Here is a 19,656-nt window from a genome sequence, read left to right on the forward strand (position 1 = left end):
AACTAATACTGTTCCAAATACATAATTCCAATCTGTTGAGGTGTTCTTCACAATCATTCTAGAATAATGGATTGCCATTAGAATGGCCCAGTCCTTTTACACATCCTTGGCAGATGGCTGAGTTGCAAAATATACTTACATGCAAAGGTATCTTGCTTGAGATATGTGTAACATTTTTTGTATTCTGCATATTAAGCACCTTGGCAAATAGAAAGGGAAGACATGGAAGTAGTGACAGACTTCACATTTCTGGGATCCAAGATCACTGAAGATGGTGACTGTAGCCATGAAATTAAAAGAAGTTTGCTCCTTGGGAGGACAACTATGACGAACCTGGGCAGTATAATAAAAAGTAGAGACATCACCCTGCCAACAAAAGTCCATATAGTCAAAGTGATGGTATTCCCAGTAGTTATGTATGGCTGTGAAAGCTGGACCATAAGGAAGGCCAAGCACAGAAGAATAGATGCTTTTGAACTGTTGTGCTGGAGAAGAGTCTTGAGGGTCCCTTGGACTGCAAGAAGATCAAATCAGTCAGTCCTAAGGGAAATCAACCCAGACTGTTCCCTGGAAGGTCAGATGCTGAAGCTGAAGCTCAAATACTTTGGCCACCAAATGAGAAGGGAGCACTCACTGGAGAAGATCCTGATGCTGGGAAAGACAGAAGGCAAAAGAAGGGGACGGCAAAAGATGAGATGGCTGGACAGCATTACTGATGTAACAAACATGAATTTGAGCAGACTGGAGGATGGTGGGCCTGGTGTGACTTTGTCCATGGGGTTGTAAAGAGTCAGACTTGACTGTGCGACTGAACAAAATACTAAGCATACCAACTTGACAAATAATATTTTCTTGCTCCACATTGTGTATCTTTATTTCCAAATTTCTCGGTTCAGAAAATCTAAAACCACCATTACTAATGCTTCACATCCCCATCTGAATTAAGTATAATATTTCTTAGTCTAGATCAAAATGCAAACAAAGCAAGATTGTTGATTTTTCCACTGCTTACTCATTGGCTTCCTAATTATAACTATAGATAGTGAGAAAGGAACTTGCCTTGAAACTCTGAGTACATAGAATGAAATGTATCTGATTGCATTTCTCATAACACAAATATGTTAGTCAAAGCATGTATCTGATTGCATTTCTCATAACACAAACATCTCTGCTAGTCTGCACTGTCCAATGCTACTTGCAAAAGCAAATTACTGAAACTCATTGTTAGGGTGAATAAAAAAAGAAAGAGCTATTATGTACTTCACTATAGCACTCCTTCCTGTCAGCTCTGAGAATATGTATTTCTTTTAATTATGCACCATTAGGACCTAATGTGAGGAAGCTGATTAAAAAAAAACTAGAAAACCTGGCATTTCCTTTTGGGGGACACCCTTGCAATTTCTTAAGGCTTATGTTTGGGGGGGAGGGGAGAGAGAAGAATATCATATTCAAGTAAGAAATAATAAACCAAAGTCTAATTAACCACATTTTAACCAAGTATTCTTAATTCATAAAGTTTTATTAGTACAATGTTTTGCTGAGCAAATTCATGTGGGTGTTTTGCTTATTTTAATAATATGTATTTATTTTTTATGGCAAAAAACGTGTGGCATTAGTAATGTGTCCCATTGTAGTGCATATAGTGTGGTGCATCACTGTAGGTGATGACTTTCTATTTCTTCCTCTCCCCTTCCCTTTCTTCCTTCAATGCCATGACAACAATAGGCTTCCCAGTTCTCAGGTCCCAGCGGGGGATCCCCCGATTTTACAGGTTTCCCCCCGCCCACAGGCAGCTGGCTGGTGGGGGGAAGCCCCGCCCCCACAGCCACCATGTACCTCTAGATCTCAGACAGGTTTAGAAACCTGCAAACAGGTCCCGTTTCAAAATGCCTGTGTGTGTGTGTTTAAAGTTGAGCAGGAACAAGAAATACTTCATAGGAAAGGGTCAGTAGCCAAAGCTCTTCAGAGGCAGCCCCTGTTTGTTTTGCTTTCATTTTAGACCAAGTAAGTGATTGGATATGAGTGTGTGTGTGAGTGGATGAGAGCAGAGTAGCTAGAACTGCCAATCCCCAGGTGGGGGCAGGGGATCCCCCGGTTTGGAGGCCCTCCCCCCTCAGGGTCATCACAAAGGGGGTGGTGGTGGAATGTCTGCTGGGAGCTCTATTATTCCGTATGGAGTATTATTCCCATAGGAAATAATGTATCTGTGAATTGATCCGTGGGTATCTGGGGCTCTAAGGGGGGCTGTTTTTGAGGTAGAGACACCAAATTTTCAGAATACCATGCAGTGCCTCTCCCCCAAATACCCCCCAAGTTTCAAAAAGATTGAACCAGGGGGTCCAATTCTATGAGCCCCAAAAGAAGTTGCTCCTATCCTTCATTATTTCCTATGGAAGGAAGGCATTTAAAAAGGTGTGCTGTCCCTTTAAATGTGATGGCCAGAACTCCCTTGGAGTTCAATTATGCATGTCACACCCTTGCTCCACCCCCAGTGTCTCCTGGCTCCACCCCCAAAGTCTCCAGATATTGGACTTGGCAACCCTAGTCATCAAAGACCTTTGGGAGAGGTTCGGTATAGATGCATGTTCTATGCAATGCCTGCTCTGCCTGTGCACTATAGAAAGGGGAAAAAGGGTATTTGTGGGGCTACTGTGGAGCTGGAATTTACACTATATAATTCTGGCGTCTACAGAGAGAGCCATGCCCCCTCAACTCGGCTGACAAGTCTTCATGGGGGTATCAGACCTTGCTTGCAGCCTGGTGCTCAGAAGCAATCCTGCAACTGTTTGTCTTCATTATCAGCAAGCAGTTGGTATCAGGTCAGGAGGTGTGTACTTTGCCATCTTGTCTGTAGCTCTGTTCTCAGACTCTGCCTGCAGTACTCTAGGGGCCAGCTGATATTGGTGGGCAGTTGAGGTTCATCTGCTGAATCAGGGCTGCACCAGCTTTGGCTGTGAATCCTGACAAGCCTGCAGCTCATCTTCCTGTTGGTCAGCTTCTGTTAACTCAAAATTGGCCACACAGGGCTCCTTTTCTCCCAAGGAGTCTTTGGTCGTTTTCGCACTCACCTTAATCAGCAGTGACGACCCTCTTCACTGCGCAGGATCTGCGCGGATTTTGCACTAATTGTCGCGGAGCACCCAGAAGAGCCGGAAAGTCCTGGCGCTTTTGCAGCGCAAATGGAAACTGCCAAAAACCAGTTTCCGTTTGCGCCGCAAAAGCACCGTGACTTTCCGGCTCTTCTGGGTGCTCTGCGGCAATTAGTGCGAAATCCGCGCAGATCCTGCGCGGTGAAGAGGGTCATTGCTGCTGATTAAGGTGAGTGCGAAAATGACCCTTGCTATCAACGAGCCTTTGTTGACACTTATGGCATTTGAAACAACTTTTTCCTATTAAGTTTCAGGTAACATGAATCACTATCAGAGATTTTGTTGCGGTGGAAGGATAACCCCTTCACAGTCTATTAGAGACTTATGCATGAACACATAAGGCTGCTTTGTACTGATCATTGTCAGACTATTGGACTTTCTTGTTCAGTATTGTCTACTCTGGCAGCAGCTCTCCACTGTCTAAGGACCAAACTAAATGTTACAGTGAACATATAGCTACCATAAAGACACTGTCTCCACTTGTGAATTTAAAATGGCAATGATCCACAGTACAGAGCTCCTACCCCATCCTGCGCCTTTTCAAGTGTCAAAACAGCCTCAGCCTCCCCCTAGGAAAGTATTCTGTGCCATTAGCCTGATCATGATTGTGCCCTTAGGGCATTTAAATATCACTTTTAAGTGGTGATGATGTCCTCATGATGGCCATAAGTTCACTGTCATATTTAGTTTTGCCCTCAGCCAGAGGTTTTTAGCATCCTCTGATCCTTTAAAGGAGAAATGCCAGGGTTTGATCCTGGTACCTTTTGCATGCAAAATTCTTTCACTGAGTCATGGCCCACCTTTATCTGGCTCCATCTCATGTCCAGAATGGATGAAAGCTACATTGCTAGAGGAGCAAGAAACATTCACCACACCAGCTGGTTAATTTAGCACTGCTTACAGTTTTACTTTGTTGGAAAACAAATGTTTATACTCAAGCTTCTTGGGTGCATAAATTGGAAACGTGGTGATCTATATTAAGAATAGCTGCCCTGAATTGCAAAAGCAGACTAATCCTAAAGAACAAACAGGAACTCACAAAACCACCAAATCCATTAAACTTTTCAATCACAATGGGTTCTAGGGCAAGTCTTTTCAGCTCCCAAATGGTTCTCATAGTGCAAGCTGGACTGAAAGCTTCCAGGTTTGTTCAACTTGTTACAAAGAAATAGACTGTGTGACATGGCACCAAGGTACTTTGCCTTGCTTCTGCCAAACCAGTTGAATTGCTTCCGAAGATTTTCATTTCCAATCTTCGTTCATCCCTGACATACCCACTTTTTGTTTTTCCAATAGCGTCAGGTCCTCACTTGAGTGGGAGGAAAGCTGAGAGTTCCTTAAATGTCAGGCCACACCTATTGCACTCTTCTCTGCAGCTTTCCAAAAACTATGCCCTGGCTGGTTGATTACAATGGTTCTTTGAAAAAAACTCACCAAAGTGCAGCTGCAAACTTTGGGACTCAGACAAATGTATTACAAGCAACAGCTGAATGGGTTTGAATAAAGGGCTGGAGTTTCAAAAAGAATTATGTTTCAGCTTCTTTTTTTACCTTAGCATTGATGTTATTTACAATAAACACTGGATTCCTAGGTGGGCTAGGCTAGCTATTGAAATGAGCAAGCCACACAGGGTTGTTTTGTTTAATCCATAAAACAAAACCTGATCTCCATTAATCCATTCAGCCCTTAAAGTTGTTTGTTGTAACAGAATGTGGCAGTTTCAAAAGCAGCTAGAACATAACATGATTCTAATAACAAAATGCCTTCAGAACACAAACAGGCAGCCAAGTTACTTTTGTAATTGTTTTTTCCCATTGAATTCTAATGTTGCTAAGCCTTCTCCTTGTTCTTGGCTTTTGGAAGTTTCCCCTGTAGCTTTTTTTTGTGACCTCTACCGTACCTTTAAATTGTATCCTTTTAAAGTATACAACTGATATTAGAACTGTGCTATCCATTCCTGTTATTTTAGCCCAGGGGTGTGACCCTCAGGGATTGCTGAACCGAACTGAGCCATGTGACAGCATTCCTGGGGCCTGGCTGGCCAGCGAGGATCGTGGGGCCCAGCTGCTCTGTGCAGCAACCTCCCCAGGGCTAGGCAGGGACCACAGGGCCCAGATGTATTGTGCGGCAGCCTCCCTGGGGCAATGGCAAACCACCCCGTAAAAAGTCTGCCGTGAAAACGTCGTGATGTGACGTCACCCCAGAGTTGGTGTTTGCACCGGGGACTACCTTTATTTTTAAATTCCCTCTATGTCTCTAAGCTCCTCGGTAGTCTTGTATGTGTGCACGTTTGATTGCTCTGGTATGTGTGTATTTTAATTTTTATCAGTGATTTTTCAATAAAATTCATTTCCTTTTAATTTCACCTGGCTGTTTTGAGAGCCCTTGTGGAACTAACCTTGGTATACACAGATTCAAGATTCTGCCTATTACATCCTTTTGCCAGACCAGTCCCACTGTTAATTTCTCCACCTCACACAGAGACAGGCAATTCAGGCAACACATGGAAAGTTACCAGTTCAAAAGAAAGCTTCCAGTTCTGTAAACTGCATGGTCAACAAATCCTGCTATTTAGGCTAAGGGCTATTTCTTAAGGCTGTATCCTGCTCTGAAGGCCAAAGGCCCTCACTTAGGGTGAAAACACAGGCACAGGCTGTTTCTCAAGGCTGCATGGCTGGCAACTTATTGTCTAAATTTAAATTGGACATTAGTCACTCACATGAAGTTTTATTTCTTAATCTGTGTCTGCCTGTTCAGACATGAGGACTCATAGGCCTCCTTTCTAGCATCATAAAATGTTTACCATTTACACGCCCTGAGCCTGCTTTCGTGGGGAGGGCAGGATATAAATTGAATAAAATAATTAAATAAAATAACATACAGTCACAGAGTTTGGAGGGGCCATGCAAACAATCTAGTCCAATGCCCTGCTCAATGCAGAATCAGCCTAAAGCATCCCTGATAAGTGTTCATCCAGCCACTGCTTGAAGACAGCCAGTGAGGGGAAGCATACCACCATCCTAGCAGCCGATTCCACTGCTGAACTACTCTTACAGCCAATTTGGTGTAGTGGTTAAGTGTGCAGTCTCTCATCTAGGAGAACCAGGTTTGATTCCCCACTCCTCCACTTGCACCTGCTGGAATGGCCTTGGGTCTACCATAGCTTTTGCAGGAGTTGTCCTTTAAAGGGCAGTTGCTGTAAAAAGCTCTCTCAGTCCCACCTACCTCACAGGGTGTCTGTTGTGGGGGGAGGGGAAGGTAAAGGAAGTGACCACTCTGAGATTCAGAGTATAGGGCGGGATATAAATCCAATATCTTCTTCTTCTTACCGGGGGGGGGGGGGATTCTAATATCCAGCCAATTTTTTCTGCCTGTAATTTAAACCCATTACTGTGAGTCCTGTTGTCTGCTGCCATCAGAAATAGCTCTCTGCCCTCCTCAAAGTGACAGTCTTTCAAATATTTAAAGAAAGCAACCATACCCCCCCTCAACCTCCTCTTTTCCAGACTTTTCCGGAAGTCCTTCTGCCTTTCCTCGCAGGGTTTGGTCTCTAGTCCTCTCATCGGCTTAGTTCTCTCTTCTGTACCCATTTGATACTGTCCACAGCATTTTTGAACTGAGGCCTCCAGAACTGCACACAGTACTGCAGATGCAGCCTGACCAATGTGGTGTACAGCAGGACTATGACATCTTGTGATCTGGATGTTATACCTCTGTTGATACACCTCAAGACCACATTAGCCTCTTCTGCTACTATATCACACTGACTGCTCATATTTGACTGTCCACCTTAGGGTGGCCATAATATCTGCAGGCCAGCCAGGGACACCTTGAGGAGGGAATGAATGTGTGCGTGCGCGAAGCGCGTGCCGCCACAAACAGGAAGTGACGTCACTTCCGGTGACGTCATGCCACCGCCAGAAACAGGAAGTGACATCAGGGAAGGAAGGGAAGGAAGGAAGGAAGGAAGGAAGGAAGGAAGGAAGGCCGCCCCCCCGCCAGCCGCCCCCCCCGCTTTTGGCCCCCTCCCTCCCTGCCTGCCTGCCTGCCTCGGGGGGGGGCTTACCGTCTCGCAGGGCGTGGGAGGCGGCCTCGGCAGCTTCAGGGGGCGCTGGTCGAGGAGGCATCGGAGGCGCTGCCAGGTGGGCGCCCTGCGGGAGTGGTGCGGGAAGCAGCGCTCAGCCAGGCGGCTCAGCTGCACGGCCACGGCGGGAGGAGGCCTTCGCACCAGCCGCGTGCGGCACACGCCGCAGTAGCGCTCCTCACGCACCAGGCAGCGCCGGCAAAACGCGTGGCTGCATGACGCCGCCACCGGCTCCAGCGGGAAGCCCTGGCACGCGCTGCAGCTAAAGAGCCCCGTACGCTCCGCCGGCGCCGCTGCCGCCACCTCCGGCCGCGCCTGCCGGTAGCCCTCCTTCAGGCCCGCCACCAGCTCCCGCAGCGAGGGTGAGCCGCAGTCCGGCCAAGCCTCCAGCACACGTCCGCCCAGCGCCCGCAGTTTCCGGCGCTGCTCCTCCCACAGCGTGCGTCTCTGCAGGCGCTGGGCGGGCCTCCGCCAGGGCTTCTGCCTCCTCCAACTCCTCCGCCTCCAGATCTTCCTCCAACTCCTCCTCGGGATTTTGGCGAACCCGGGATTTGATTGGTCCCAGGTTAGCCAACCCGTGAGGTGGGAATTTGGGGGCAGGGGCGGGACGATCTGGCCACCCTAGTCCACCTGTACCCCAAGATCTTGTTCAGACACACTGTTACCTAGAAGTGTATACTCCATCTAGTATGTGTGCTTGTAATTTTTGTTATCAGATGTAGAACTCTGCAATTATCCTTGATGAATTGCATCTTGTTCATATCCACTCCCTTTTTCTTTGCATCTGGATCTCATTCAGGGGTCTGCCCTTCAATGGCTTACCTCTTTTCTCCAAGATTGGGGACAAAGGGTGGCACTAGGGGGACAATCATTCCGGAGCCACCCACTTATATGTGGAGTGCCACAAGGGGCGGTTCTCTCCCCAATGCTGTTCAACATCCATATGCGTCCCCTTGTCCAGATTGTCCAGAGATATGGGCTAGGGCAGGGGTAGGGAACTTTTAACATTCAAAGAGCCATTAGGACCCGTTTCTCACAGAAAAGAAAACACTGGGAGCCGCAAAACCCTTTTGACATCTAAAATGAAGATAACAATGCATATATCGTTTTTTACCTTTATGATGGTGTGTTGCATTTATGAAATCAATGAACTGTTGCAGAGAAAATAAATTTTTATTTCTCCACACAATACAAACATTTTGAACTCTGAAAAAAAGATGCTAGGTTGAAAGTTATTTTCAAATAAAACACTCAATGTCTATTTGAGCCTCCTCATATTTATGAAATAAAAAGCTGGACTTAAATTATCCACATGCAGCAAACCAAAAATGCTGTCTGCTTCTGTGTGCCATCATCCTTTTATTACATGTACTGGAGTGTGCAGTCAGTTGTCAACCTGAATAAAAGAAGGATTGTTTCACTGAACAATATAAAATATATATTTGAAAAATAATACCCAATTAAAATATTTATTTAACCTGGTTAATGTGATTTTTGCTCCTGAACCTCAGCGCACAACATCTGTACATCGAGGCTGTAAGACATCACCTTAATCTTCACACAGGATTGTAAACTGTCATCTTTGAGGCCTGAGCAATGATTGTTTTTAATATAGTTCACGCGGGAGAAGACCTGCTCACATGAGTATGTGGATCTGAAGATCGACAGGACCCCAAATGCATATTTTTTCATGTTCATATAAGTGTTGGGGATGGCATTCCATGTTTCAAATACAAGTTGGTCCGGTTTGGGAAGGTTTTCAATATCACTCCATTTGTAATTCTGAGCAAGAATGGCCTTCTGACGGGCAACATCTTCAAGATTAGCTGTCAAGCATTTGAACTTGGACACCCATATATCTTTGTCGGCTATGTCAACCAGTTCCATCTCAAGATCTGGTTGACTTACACCTGCAAATGCAGTCATATTCAATAGGGATGTAGCGATGTTCAGGGGAGTGACGGAAGGATAATGTGTTATTTTCCTCTCTGAACTCACAGAATCATCTCCCAAACAATGTTTGCATTGCGGCGATTGCAGAATGCAAATACTCCATATTTAACATATTGTGAGCTTGTCTGAACTCTCTCAAAGAGGGGAAGTGAGACTGTGTACCTCTCTGTAAATCTCTGGCAAACACTGTCAACTTGCGCTCAAATGCCAAAACCTCCTCCAGCAGGAAGACTTGCTGCCCTCTCCTCCCCTCCTCCTCCCCTGAAGACTTGTGTTCTGCGTGTTCAGGTGCGTTGTCATATCTACCATGAAGTGTAGCTTTTCCAGCCACTCTGGCTGTTCCAGCTCAGGAAAGGAGCCCTTTGCTTCCCAGGAAAGTTTTCACCTTTTCCAGATACGCAGCAAAGCGTTTGAGTACCTCCCCTTTGGACAGCCAACAGACTCTGTTGTGCAACAGGAGATCAGAATATGCGCTTTCCATCTCCTCCAGTAGCAAACGGAACTGATGGTGATTTAAACCTTTTGCCATTATTTTACTGACAATCTCAATGACAACATTCATTACTTCAGTGCATTCTGGTGGCAATGTTTGAGTGCACAACGCCTTTTGGTGCAAGATGCAGTGAAATGTCATCAGCGTCCTACCCAGCAACTTCTGCAGTAAAGGCACAAAGCCCTTCTGCGCTCCTGTCATACTTGGTGCCCCATCAGTAGCCACTGACACCAGGTGAGGGGTGTTTACTTCTTTAGTTTTTAAAGAACCCAAGACAGCCTCACAGATGTCTTCCCCCCGTGTCTGACCTTTTAGTGGTATCAAATCAATCATTTCTTCCTGTGGCCCAACAGAGCTCACATATCGGCAGAACAGTGCTATTTGTTCAATATCACTTCTGTCTTTGGACTCATCACATTGAGTATGCCATTGCTGAATTGATGTCTTTAATTTGCTGTCTGGTGATGTTTTCTGCCATTTTTATGGTTCTTTCTTTGACAGTCCTCGCAGAGAAAGGCGTATCTCTGATTTTCTGCACAATTTCACTCTTGTTTTTAAAGTCTGAGAATAGATGTTCTGAAATCTTCATGAATGATTTTTATATAATCTCCATCTGTGAATGGCTTCCTGTGCCTATTTCCTGAGCAGCCACAAAATTAGCATATGTAATTAAATTGGCACAAAATTTAATATGTAATTAAATTGGCAGACTTCTTGAAGTGATTTTTATTCAAATCAACCTTCCCATCAGTTCCTAAATGGATTTTCCTCTCTCATCTTCATCCAAATATTTTTCAGCAAAGGCTTTGTGTTTAGTTTGGAAATGTCTTGCAACATTTGACTTTTTGTTGTTTGCCAATTTTTCACCACACATTAGACATAATCTCACCACACATTAAACCAGTCTCATCAGTAGTGAAAGCAAATGAATCTGCCCATGCTCCAGTAAATTCTGTTTTCTTCTAAAAATTTTCTTTTCTTGGATTTGTCCATGGTTGGCCTACCAGGGGTTAAAAAGCACAATAAATCTCCCGAGCCTTCTCTGCAGCATACTGGTCAATCTAATGATCTAGAAGTGGGGGGGGGGGGTGGCGGGGGCGGGGAGAAGCCAGATTCACACACTTCACTGAAGTGTAACTGAAGGAAAGAAATTTTTTAAAACCCACAAAGAATCACAGTTTTTGCTCATATGTTACACTGTTTTTGCTCATCTATATTTATGCAAAGGTCCACATTCAGCCAGGTTGGGAAACTGTAAAAGCTCTGACTCCAAAAACCTTATAAAATGGGAGAGGGGAGAAAGAAGCGCCTTTATATTAATATTCCACCTCTATAAATAAGGCAGAAAGTGTGTGGGGGGAGAGATTGACCTTTACTTTCTAACTCCCGAAGGAGGCCAGGGCCAAACACCGCCTAGGTCCAGAGGGGGGGAAGGGAGGAGGGAGGGAGGCAGCCAGGCCCTCTGAGGAGGTGATGTTCCAGCGCAGCCTGGGCCTCCCTCCTCGCCACACCACCCTTGCGTGTGAGGAAAAGGAGCTTGGCAGCAGGAAGGAAAGGAGAGGGAGCCCCCCCCCACCCTCCTGCCTGCCTGCTCTCAGGTGCCGCCTGCCCAGGAGCCCAGCAGCAGGAGAGAAAGGAGAGGGAGGCCCCCCCGCCCTCCTGCTCTCAGGTGCTGCCCGCCCAGGAGCCCAGCAGCAGGAGGAGCCACGCCAGCACCACCATCCCTTCCCCAGAGACACTCCTTTTTCTCCTTCTCTCCCCCCCCCACTGCTTTTACCCCCCCTCCCGGTGTGGCTCTAACCTGTCAGCCGAAGTCCTAGCAAAGCTAGCAGCTTAAGAGAGGTCCCAAATTTGAATGCTCCTTTTTGCCGCTGCGCACAACTCCTCGCTCCAGTCAGCCAGTCCCAAAATGGGCTGCTCTGACGATGCTCTGCGCCCAAACCTCGTGAGAGTTTCCCCCTCCCTCCCATGCTGCCACCGTGAGCCGGAGACACTGCTGTTGAGAGAACAGTGGAAGCCTTGCTCTAATCAGCCAGCCAAAGAGCCGCAAGTAAGTTATGAAAGAGCCACATGCGGCTTTTGAGCCGTATATTCCCAGTCCCTGGGCTAGGGTGTCATCAATATGTGGATAACACCCAGCTCTATTTATTGATGGGTGGCCAGTCCAGCTGCACACTAGAAAATCTGGACCTGGTGCTGCAAGCCATGGTGAAGTGGCTCAGTAGAGTCAATTGAAATTTAATCCAATGAAGATGGAGGTCCTGTGTCTTAGTTGCGGCGGTCTAGGAAGAGAGATCTCCCCTACCAACATCTGGGGTGCCTTTGATGCCATTGTCTAAGATTAAGAGCCTGGGAGGCCCAATGGAGGCCCAGGTAGCGGCCATTGCCAGATCAACCTTTTAGCATCTTAGGTGGATAAGGCAGTTGGTTCTCTTCCTAGAATGCAACAACTTGGCGACAGTGATCCATGCTATGGTCTCCTCGAGAATAGACTACTGTAACACCCTCTACATGGGGCTACTCTTGTCTCAAATCTGGAAGCTGCAGCTGGTGCAGAACGCAGCAGCCATGTTTTTACTAGAGCTACCTGCAGCATATTCAGCATGTGCTGAAAACACTGCATTGGCTGCCTGTGGCATTCCAGATTCGTTTCAAGGTGCTGTTTTTAGCCTTTAAAGCCCTATGGCCTGGGACCTGCTTACCTTCGAGACTGCCTTTCCCCACATGTACCCCAGAGAACACTGCATTCAGGATCTCAGAATCTTTTAATGATCCCTGGGCTGAAGGAAGCCCAGCTGACTACCACCAGGGCTTTCTCCATGGCAGCTCCCATGTGGTGAAATGTGCTTCCTGATAACAGTTCCTCAGGGTGTGCAAGACTGAACCTCCCACAGTTCCACAGGGTGTACAAGCCTGAACTCTTTCATCTTGCATTTAACTAATAATAGGAGACAGCTGCCATGCCACAGAACTGACAGTCTTGGCTGACACCACTGCACTAGCATCATGAGTGCAATAACCATTAAAGATCCTGGGTTGTTGATCATTGGAACAGGTCCAGAGGAGAGCGATGAAGATGGTGAGGGGTCTGGAGACCAAGTCCTATGAGGAAAGGTTGAAGGAGCTGGGGATGTTTAGCCTGGAGAGGAGGCAGCTGAGAGGTGATATGATCACCATCTTCAAGTACTTGAAGGGCTGTCATATAGAGGATGGTGTGGAATTGTTTTCTGTGGCCCCAGAAAGTAGGACCAGAACCAATGGGTTGAAATTAAATCAAAAGAGCTTTCGACTCAACATTAGGAAGAACTTCCTGACCGTTAGAGCGATTCCTCCATGGAACAGGCTTCCTTGGGAGGTGGTGGGCTCTCCTTCCTTGGAGGTTTTTAAACAGAGGCTAGATGGTTATCTGACAGCAATGAAGATCCTGTGAATTTAGGGGGAGGTGTTTGTGAGTTTCCTGCATTGTGCAGGGGGTTGGACTAGATGACCCTAGAGGTCCATTCCAACTCTATGATTCTATGATTTTGTAATTTTGCTAACTATTTTATTACACAGTATTGTTTTAAGTCTTATATTTTTATGTTGTTTTATTGGTTGTTGGCCGTCCTGAACCATTAAGGGGAGGGCAGGATATAAATCTAATAAAATTAAATTAAAATTGAATTCTCTTTTAGTGTGTTCTCTACTCCTCCCAATTTAGCATCATCTGCAAATTTAATAAGTAGTACCTCCACTCCCTCATCCAGATCATTTGCAAAAATATTGAAAAGTACCAGGACCAGAACAGAGCCCTGAAGATTATGTACAAAGGCTCTCCAAGCTCTCTAAAAAGTTATTTGAGCACTCTTGGTTGCATACCATCTGGCCTGGGGGATTTGTGCTCATTTAATGCAGCCACATGCCTCTCAACAACCTTGTTGTCCATGTCAACCAGCAACCTGGTCACTTTGCCATGCCCAGTGCCATCTCTAGGTAAGATAAAAGACAATGAGTCTTTATGTTTACTCTCTATTCTGGAAGACTTTTTCCATTTTCACTCAACAGTGGGTCTATTGCCTCTTTGACCTTGTGCCTCACAGATCTGAATATTTTCTTGTAGTCAGCCTCCCTGGCCAAATTCCGTTCACTCTGAACTTTGGCTTTTCTGATGGCTGATGTACACAGGCTCGGTGCGGAGGTTTCCAGCGCCCCAGGCTGAAATCTGTCTCCCCCCCCCTTTTTAAATAGACTTTCGAGCGCGTGGCCCAACGATGTCATGATGATGTCATCAGGCTGCACGGGCAGGTCCCCCTATTCTTGGCTCTCTCCCAATTTGAAGCAGGAGAGAGCCGGACCCCCACCCCCCCGGCCTTGCCGAGGCTTGCAAAAGCCGGGAGACAGCAGGCACACTCGGAGTCGCTGCCTCTAAGCACGCTTACTCCCCCTCCCCTCGATCTTGCTGAGGCTTGCAAAACCAGCGGCTCTGAGCGTGCCCGCTTTCTTCCCAATGTTGTGGAGGCTTTGCAAGCCTCTGCAAGGTTGGGAAGTTAGCAGCGGCTGGACGTGGTGGGAGAGGGCTGTGGTCCCCCAGGCGGCCGCCTAGTGGGCCGACTCCCATGCACCGGTCCTGGATGTACAACATCTAACAACCCACAGATACTCTTCTTTAGACGAATCATGGCCTTCCCTCCATTTCTTAAAACACTTCCTTTTTCTTCCTTAGTTCATCATGGAGTTCTCTGTTCATCCACATTAGAATAATTGTGGCTTGAGCTTGCAAGAGGCTCTTGTTTTAGGAGCTCTAAAACTCCTAAAACCAAAGTCATTGCCCATGAGAAGAAGACGACTGCAGATTTCTGAATCAGATTTCTTCTCTCTTGAATCAGAGACTCAGAGCAGCTCACAATTTCCTATGTCTTCTTCCCTCACAACAGACACCCTGTGAGGTGGGTGGGGCTGAGAGGGCTTTCACTTCTGCTGCCCTTTTAAGGACAACTCCTGCAATAGTTAGGCTAACCCAAGGCCATTCCAGCAGGTGCAAGTGGAGGAGTGAGGAATCAAACCCGGTTCTCCCAGATAAGAGCCTGCACACTTAACCACTACACCAAACTGGCTCTCATTGTGCCTCTAAGTTCATTATAGTCTGCCCTACTAAAATCTAACATATATATCTGGCTACATACTTTCTTGGTCCCCACAGCAAAACAAATTCTAGGAGGACATCGTCACTCCCCTCTAAGGTCCCCACCACTTTCACCCCATCTACCAACTCTTGTGTGTTGGTTAATATTAAGACAGGTATGGTGGAGTCCCTCATAGCTTTTTCTTCCATTGGGAAAAGGATGCTGTAACATGCTTACATATATAATATTAAATTGGCTTTATTTATTAGTTAAGTAAATAAATTATATTCATACTGAGACTAGATCAACCCTGAAAAATTCCTGGGCCAAGGATTAGCAGATGCATTTTACTGAAACCATGACAGATTTCAATTAGGAACAAGAACTTTAGAAGCAGAAGCAGACCTGCTGGAAGTATAGTGCTCAATGGTAATATGTCCCGTCCTGGCTGAGATGGGACTCGGTCGGGGGCCCCTCCCACACACCCCGAGGCCCCAACCGACCTTCTGGCCACCCCTTCGAGACACTGACCGGAGCTGAGAACCGATGGGTCCGTCCCCAGGCCCAGGCAAGGTGGCCGAGCCGTGACCATGGCTGGGGGAGAGAGAGCAGGAATGCCGCCCGGCCGAGAGGGCTGGGAAGTCAGGAGCCCTGAGCCACAGTGGCTAGCACCACCACACCCAGAAGCACCCTCAACACCCCCGTCCACATGCCTGCCGCTGGACGGCCCTGCCCCAGGAAGACCTTCCTCAGCGTCCCTGCTTATAAGCGGGGGTGGAGCTACCCGGGGGTGGGAACAGGGGAGCAGGGAGGAGACCGGAGGAGGGATAAAAGGCAGCAAGGCTGAGAGGTCGGGGAGGAAGCTGGCTGATGCGAGGAATGGGCTGCCAAGACAGAGAGAGAGTGGAGCCCCAGCACATCCGAGGAGGTCACGAGTACGGGTGAGGTAACCCAGCTCTGTCCTCCCACATTCTGAGACTTCTGGGATGCCTAGCCGAGCCCCGGCCCAAACCAGGTCACTAAGTGATCAGTAGTCACGGCGGGGCGTGGTGGGGGCCAGCAGGGGTGTGACAAATACTAATTATTAACCTGTTCCAACAATGGAAGAGTGACATTCTTGCCAATGTATTATGCTGACAAACTGCATTGTGTGTTTTATTAGCAAAGCATATTAGGATGGCATCAATCTATATTTAACAAATAAATAGCATATATGCAGTACAACTTAGCATAGTTTCTGTGTGCTATTCCTGTCTTGCATGGTTTTCACACTGGATTCAAATTATGTTTGAAGACTGAAGCTTAGACTTCTTTTACTTACCCTACTCATGTGGTGGCTGAATGCCTCTCCACCATGTAATGTGGGTACTACACAGAGAAGCCCGAACAGGCTTATCCATTATCAAAGATTTCAGGTTTTCACGGCTGGTTACATCATTAGGGTTTGTAGAATCTTTCGGGATCAAGAGCCGTGTTCTACTGGAGAAAGTTTTCCTTTCAGACGTTTAGTTCTCAGCTGCGGAGAACATCCTCAGTGGCGTTGCAGCCTCAGTGGCGTTGCAGCGTTGTAGGCTTATCCATTATTTTCTTCCCTCACTATACTTATGGACCTGTCAGCAGCATCAGTGTTACATATTACATTGTATATATAGAGATGGGTGGTACTTGATCTTCCATCTTAAGAATTATAGCAGTGGCTCAGTATTAGTATCTGAAGTAGGTCTATTTCCATGGAGATTCTCCAGCTACCTTTGAAACATGTTTGCTTTGCTTTCTGTTTATAGTGTGGTAATGGTCTGGATTTGTATTTCCATTAGAAGATGCATATCATGAATGCACTCTCTGGCCTTCCAGTGGAAGGTCTGATTGAAGCGGGGATCTTCAGCACACTTTTATCAAATCTAAGATCCATCCTTGACCCTCAAGCAACAGCATGGAACCCAATGAGCTGTAAAAACATGACAGGGAACTGAGTGACATCAGAGTCACATGATTGAAAAAGAGAAGCTTGAATTATGATCTAACTGGGGAGGAACTCTGTGATGAAAGTGTACATGGAGCACTGCAATTCTAACAGTGACCCAACCTTACTTGGGATAAGAGAGATTTCACAGGAAGGAAGAGTGTCTGAAACTACCTGTGCTAAGAGATCTTGCCTCACCATCCTGTTGCTCCACTCACTGTGTGTACAAAGACATGCAGGAGAAGTTGTATGTTTGCTTTCAGAAGGTTTTTTCCAAAAAGCACGAAAAATAGAAGTTCTAAGTAGGCTTACAACCCATCCTAGGGTCCCAACTCCATACTAAACAAGATGTCCCTCCCAATTCTCTTATTCATTCTTCATTTCTTTAAGAAAGACTTTGGGGCAAGTTTCTTAGTTTCCTGTTATAACAAGAGATGATTTACTGAAGATTTTCCAGCTTGGTATGAGATCACTGATTGGGTATTAGGTATGAATTTTTCCCCCATGCTCCAATTTTTACTTTAAAACAATAGGAAATGAAAAGCTACCTCCCCCACCCTCAATATATTTCTTGCTAGCACATGAAAAAAAAGTTTCTGAATAAGAAAAGTACAGACAGCTCCAAAGTATCACCAGGAGGAAATGACATTTTTCCTCCTTTTGTTCTTCTAGTTCCCAGCAGATTGCAGCTAATGTTGGAGACATTCTGCTTAAAGGCTGGAACACATTTATGATTTAACCTTGAATCCATTTGGTTCAGGTCAAGTGGCATTTATCTACAAATTATTTTGAAGAGAAATTTGTAGTTGCCTATTTAGTTCTATTGCTGTTTTATATATTGTCAATACCTTTTAAAATTCTTCAACACACAGTGTATTCTATTGTTTTGGAATATGGACTTTCATTTCTAAATAGCTACTGCAGTTCAATATGATGCAAATAATAGGATGCAAAAACAAAAGACAACCTTCAGGAACTGGAACTCAGAATATGCCATACCACCCTGTATTTAAAAGTCTTTTATTATAATTAACAATATAGTGTTCTTTGCAAATAATTATTATATAGAGTTGTAAATGCTCCTTCACAGAAGGTACATTCTTCTAAAAATTAGCAAGTGCTATCCAAAATAAACACATTGCTGTTCATTAATATAAAATGGACTGAGGCTCCTAGTTGGCAAGGAATCCAAACCACTATTCATCCAGATTTCCTGGATGATCTGTTCTCGCCGCTCTATCCTTTCAGCAAGTTCAGCTGAGTCCAGAGAACAACCAGCTGAGTAAGATGTCCTGCAGAACCCTGTTAGTCCATCAGGAAAGTCTGAACTGGAAGATTCCTCTCCCTCCTCTTCCTCTTCCTCCTCCTCATTATTGTCACCAGCCTTGATGTTCTCAGGCACCAAGCATTCCTTCATCTGCTGCGGTTTTTCAAAGTCATTAGTGCATGACACACATATCACCAGAGCACAAAGCGTGAGCACTAGGCCAATGCAAACGCTAGATACAAACAAGAGAGCAGCTCTTTCAAGGTGATCTGAAATTAAAAACAAAATCCAAGACTAGAGCTAGAAAGAAGAGGCAATCAAGGGGCAATGGTAATATGTCAGTTATGAAAAACCCAGCTTTGTTATGATAGTCTTTTAATCACCAAGTCTACCGGCTGATTAGCTTGGCACTTATTCTGGCCAGTTCTGCAGCACTGAGCTACAAGGGCACTGACAGATGGTAAACAACACACTGTCCAGACTTGCAGGCCATGGTTGCCCCTTCAAAGTCTTCTTTCTTGGCCTGGGCACTGCTGTCAAGTGGTTGTTCACCCACAGGCTGGACATTTTAAGAGAAAAGGGGGATCTTGCAAGATGGAAAGCCACAGCAAGCTGGACGCCTGTTCCTGGAAAAAGCCTATTTTTATAGGCTGTAACAACTCTGAACAAACAAGAGGAATGGGTTACTTTGGATATTTAATTTAGGTACCTCAGTTTAAAGGACTTTTGCTTTTTAAAAGCCTTGTCTGAGCAGTATTTTGTATTAATTAAGTACTGTTCCTTTCAGTCATATGAAAACAAGAGGTAACCCAAAATTTCAAACTGTTACTATATGCCCATGTAAAAAATTATTCTGTGGTGTTAACTGTACCTTTTTAAACACCATACTAATTTTTTGAATGACAATTAATGCCAAATTCATTCCTAGAAATTGCTAATGGCTCACTAATATAAAATATATAATCTTAAAGAAGTTCCTTAAAATCCAAATGTTATAAATATTCAGGACTTTTTTTTCTTTTGGAGCCCACAGAAGCAGAGCTCTGTCTGGGCTAGCCACAGCTCCAGCTGGCCTGTCCACCATGTGGCAGCCATGTGCTCCCAGGCCAGATGGTATGGCCTAATATGCAAATTAGCTCCTGCTGGGCATTTTCTACAACCCCCCCCCTGTAAATATTAACCAGCTGTCACTATAAATTACTTCTGCCCACCTTCTCCCCTCATAACTTCTTGCATGTGCTAAAATCAGACTGAAATATATTGCTATATGGTAAAATAAGGTTACAGAAACACCTGTTTTTATGGTGATGAGCCCAGGAGCCCCTTTTCAACATGTCATGTTGCAAGGGCATAGTTTGTGAACATGTACATTTCACTCTTTCTGCCAAGTCAACAATGACCCTCACTGCATCAGAGGATGTTTCTGAGGCTCTCCCAGGACAGACTGTGGTCAGAAAAAGAAAATATGGAAGCTATATTGCATAAGCAGCAACGCCTTGTTGATTAGATCCAAGAAATGAAAGTCCATATTATAAAACAAGGCATGAGCTTCATTCTTCCTAGGGGTTCAGCTCAGTTTTACTCAGTTCAGCTCTGAGAGGAATGATATAATGGTCAGAACTAATAACATTACTGGTTGCAGTGC

General features: G+C 45.5%; 1 protein-coding gene across 2 annotated transcripts in view; it reads right to left on the bottom strand.

Moving 5' to 3' along the window:
- Window positions 1–17,748: 17,748 nt before the first annotated feature.
- EVA1C (eva-1 homolog C) overlaps window positions 17,749–19,656 on the bottom strand; it is a 118,149-nt gene continuing 116,241 nt past the window's right edge. For both annotated transcript variants that reach the window (XM_060234323.1, XM_060234324.1), the window contains exon 8: window positions 17,749–18,280. In XM_060234323.1, coding sequence (XP_060090306.1) covers window positions 17,865–18,280 — 416 coding nt within the window. In that variant the 3' untranslated portion in view covers window positions 17,749–17,864. The remainder of the gene's footprint in view (window positions 18,281–19,656) is intronic.

This window comes from Heteronotia binoei, chromosome 3, assembly GCF_032191835.1.
Source record: "Heteronotia binoei isolate CCM8104 ecotype False Entrance Well chromosome 3, APGP_CSIRO_Hbin_v1, whole genome shotgun sequence".
NCBI lineage: Eukaryota > Metazoa > Chordata > Lepidosauria > Squamata > Gekkonidae > Heteronotia > Heteronotia binoei.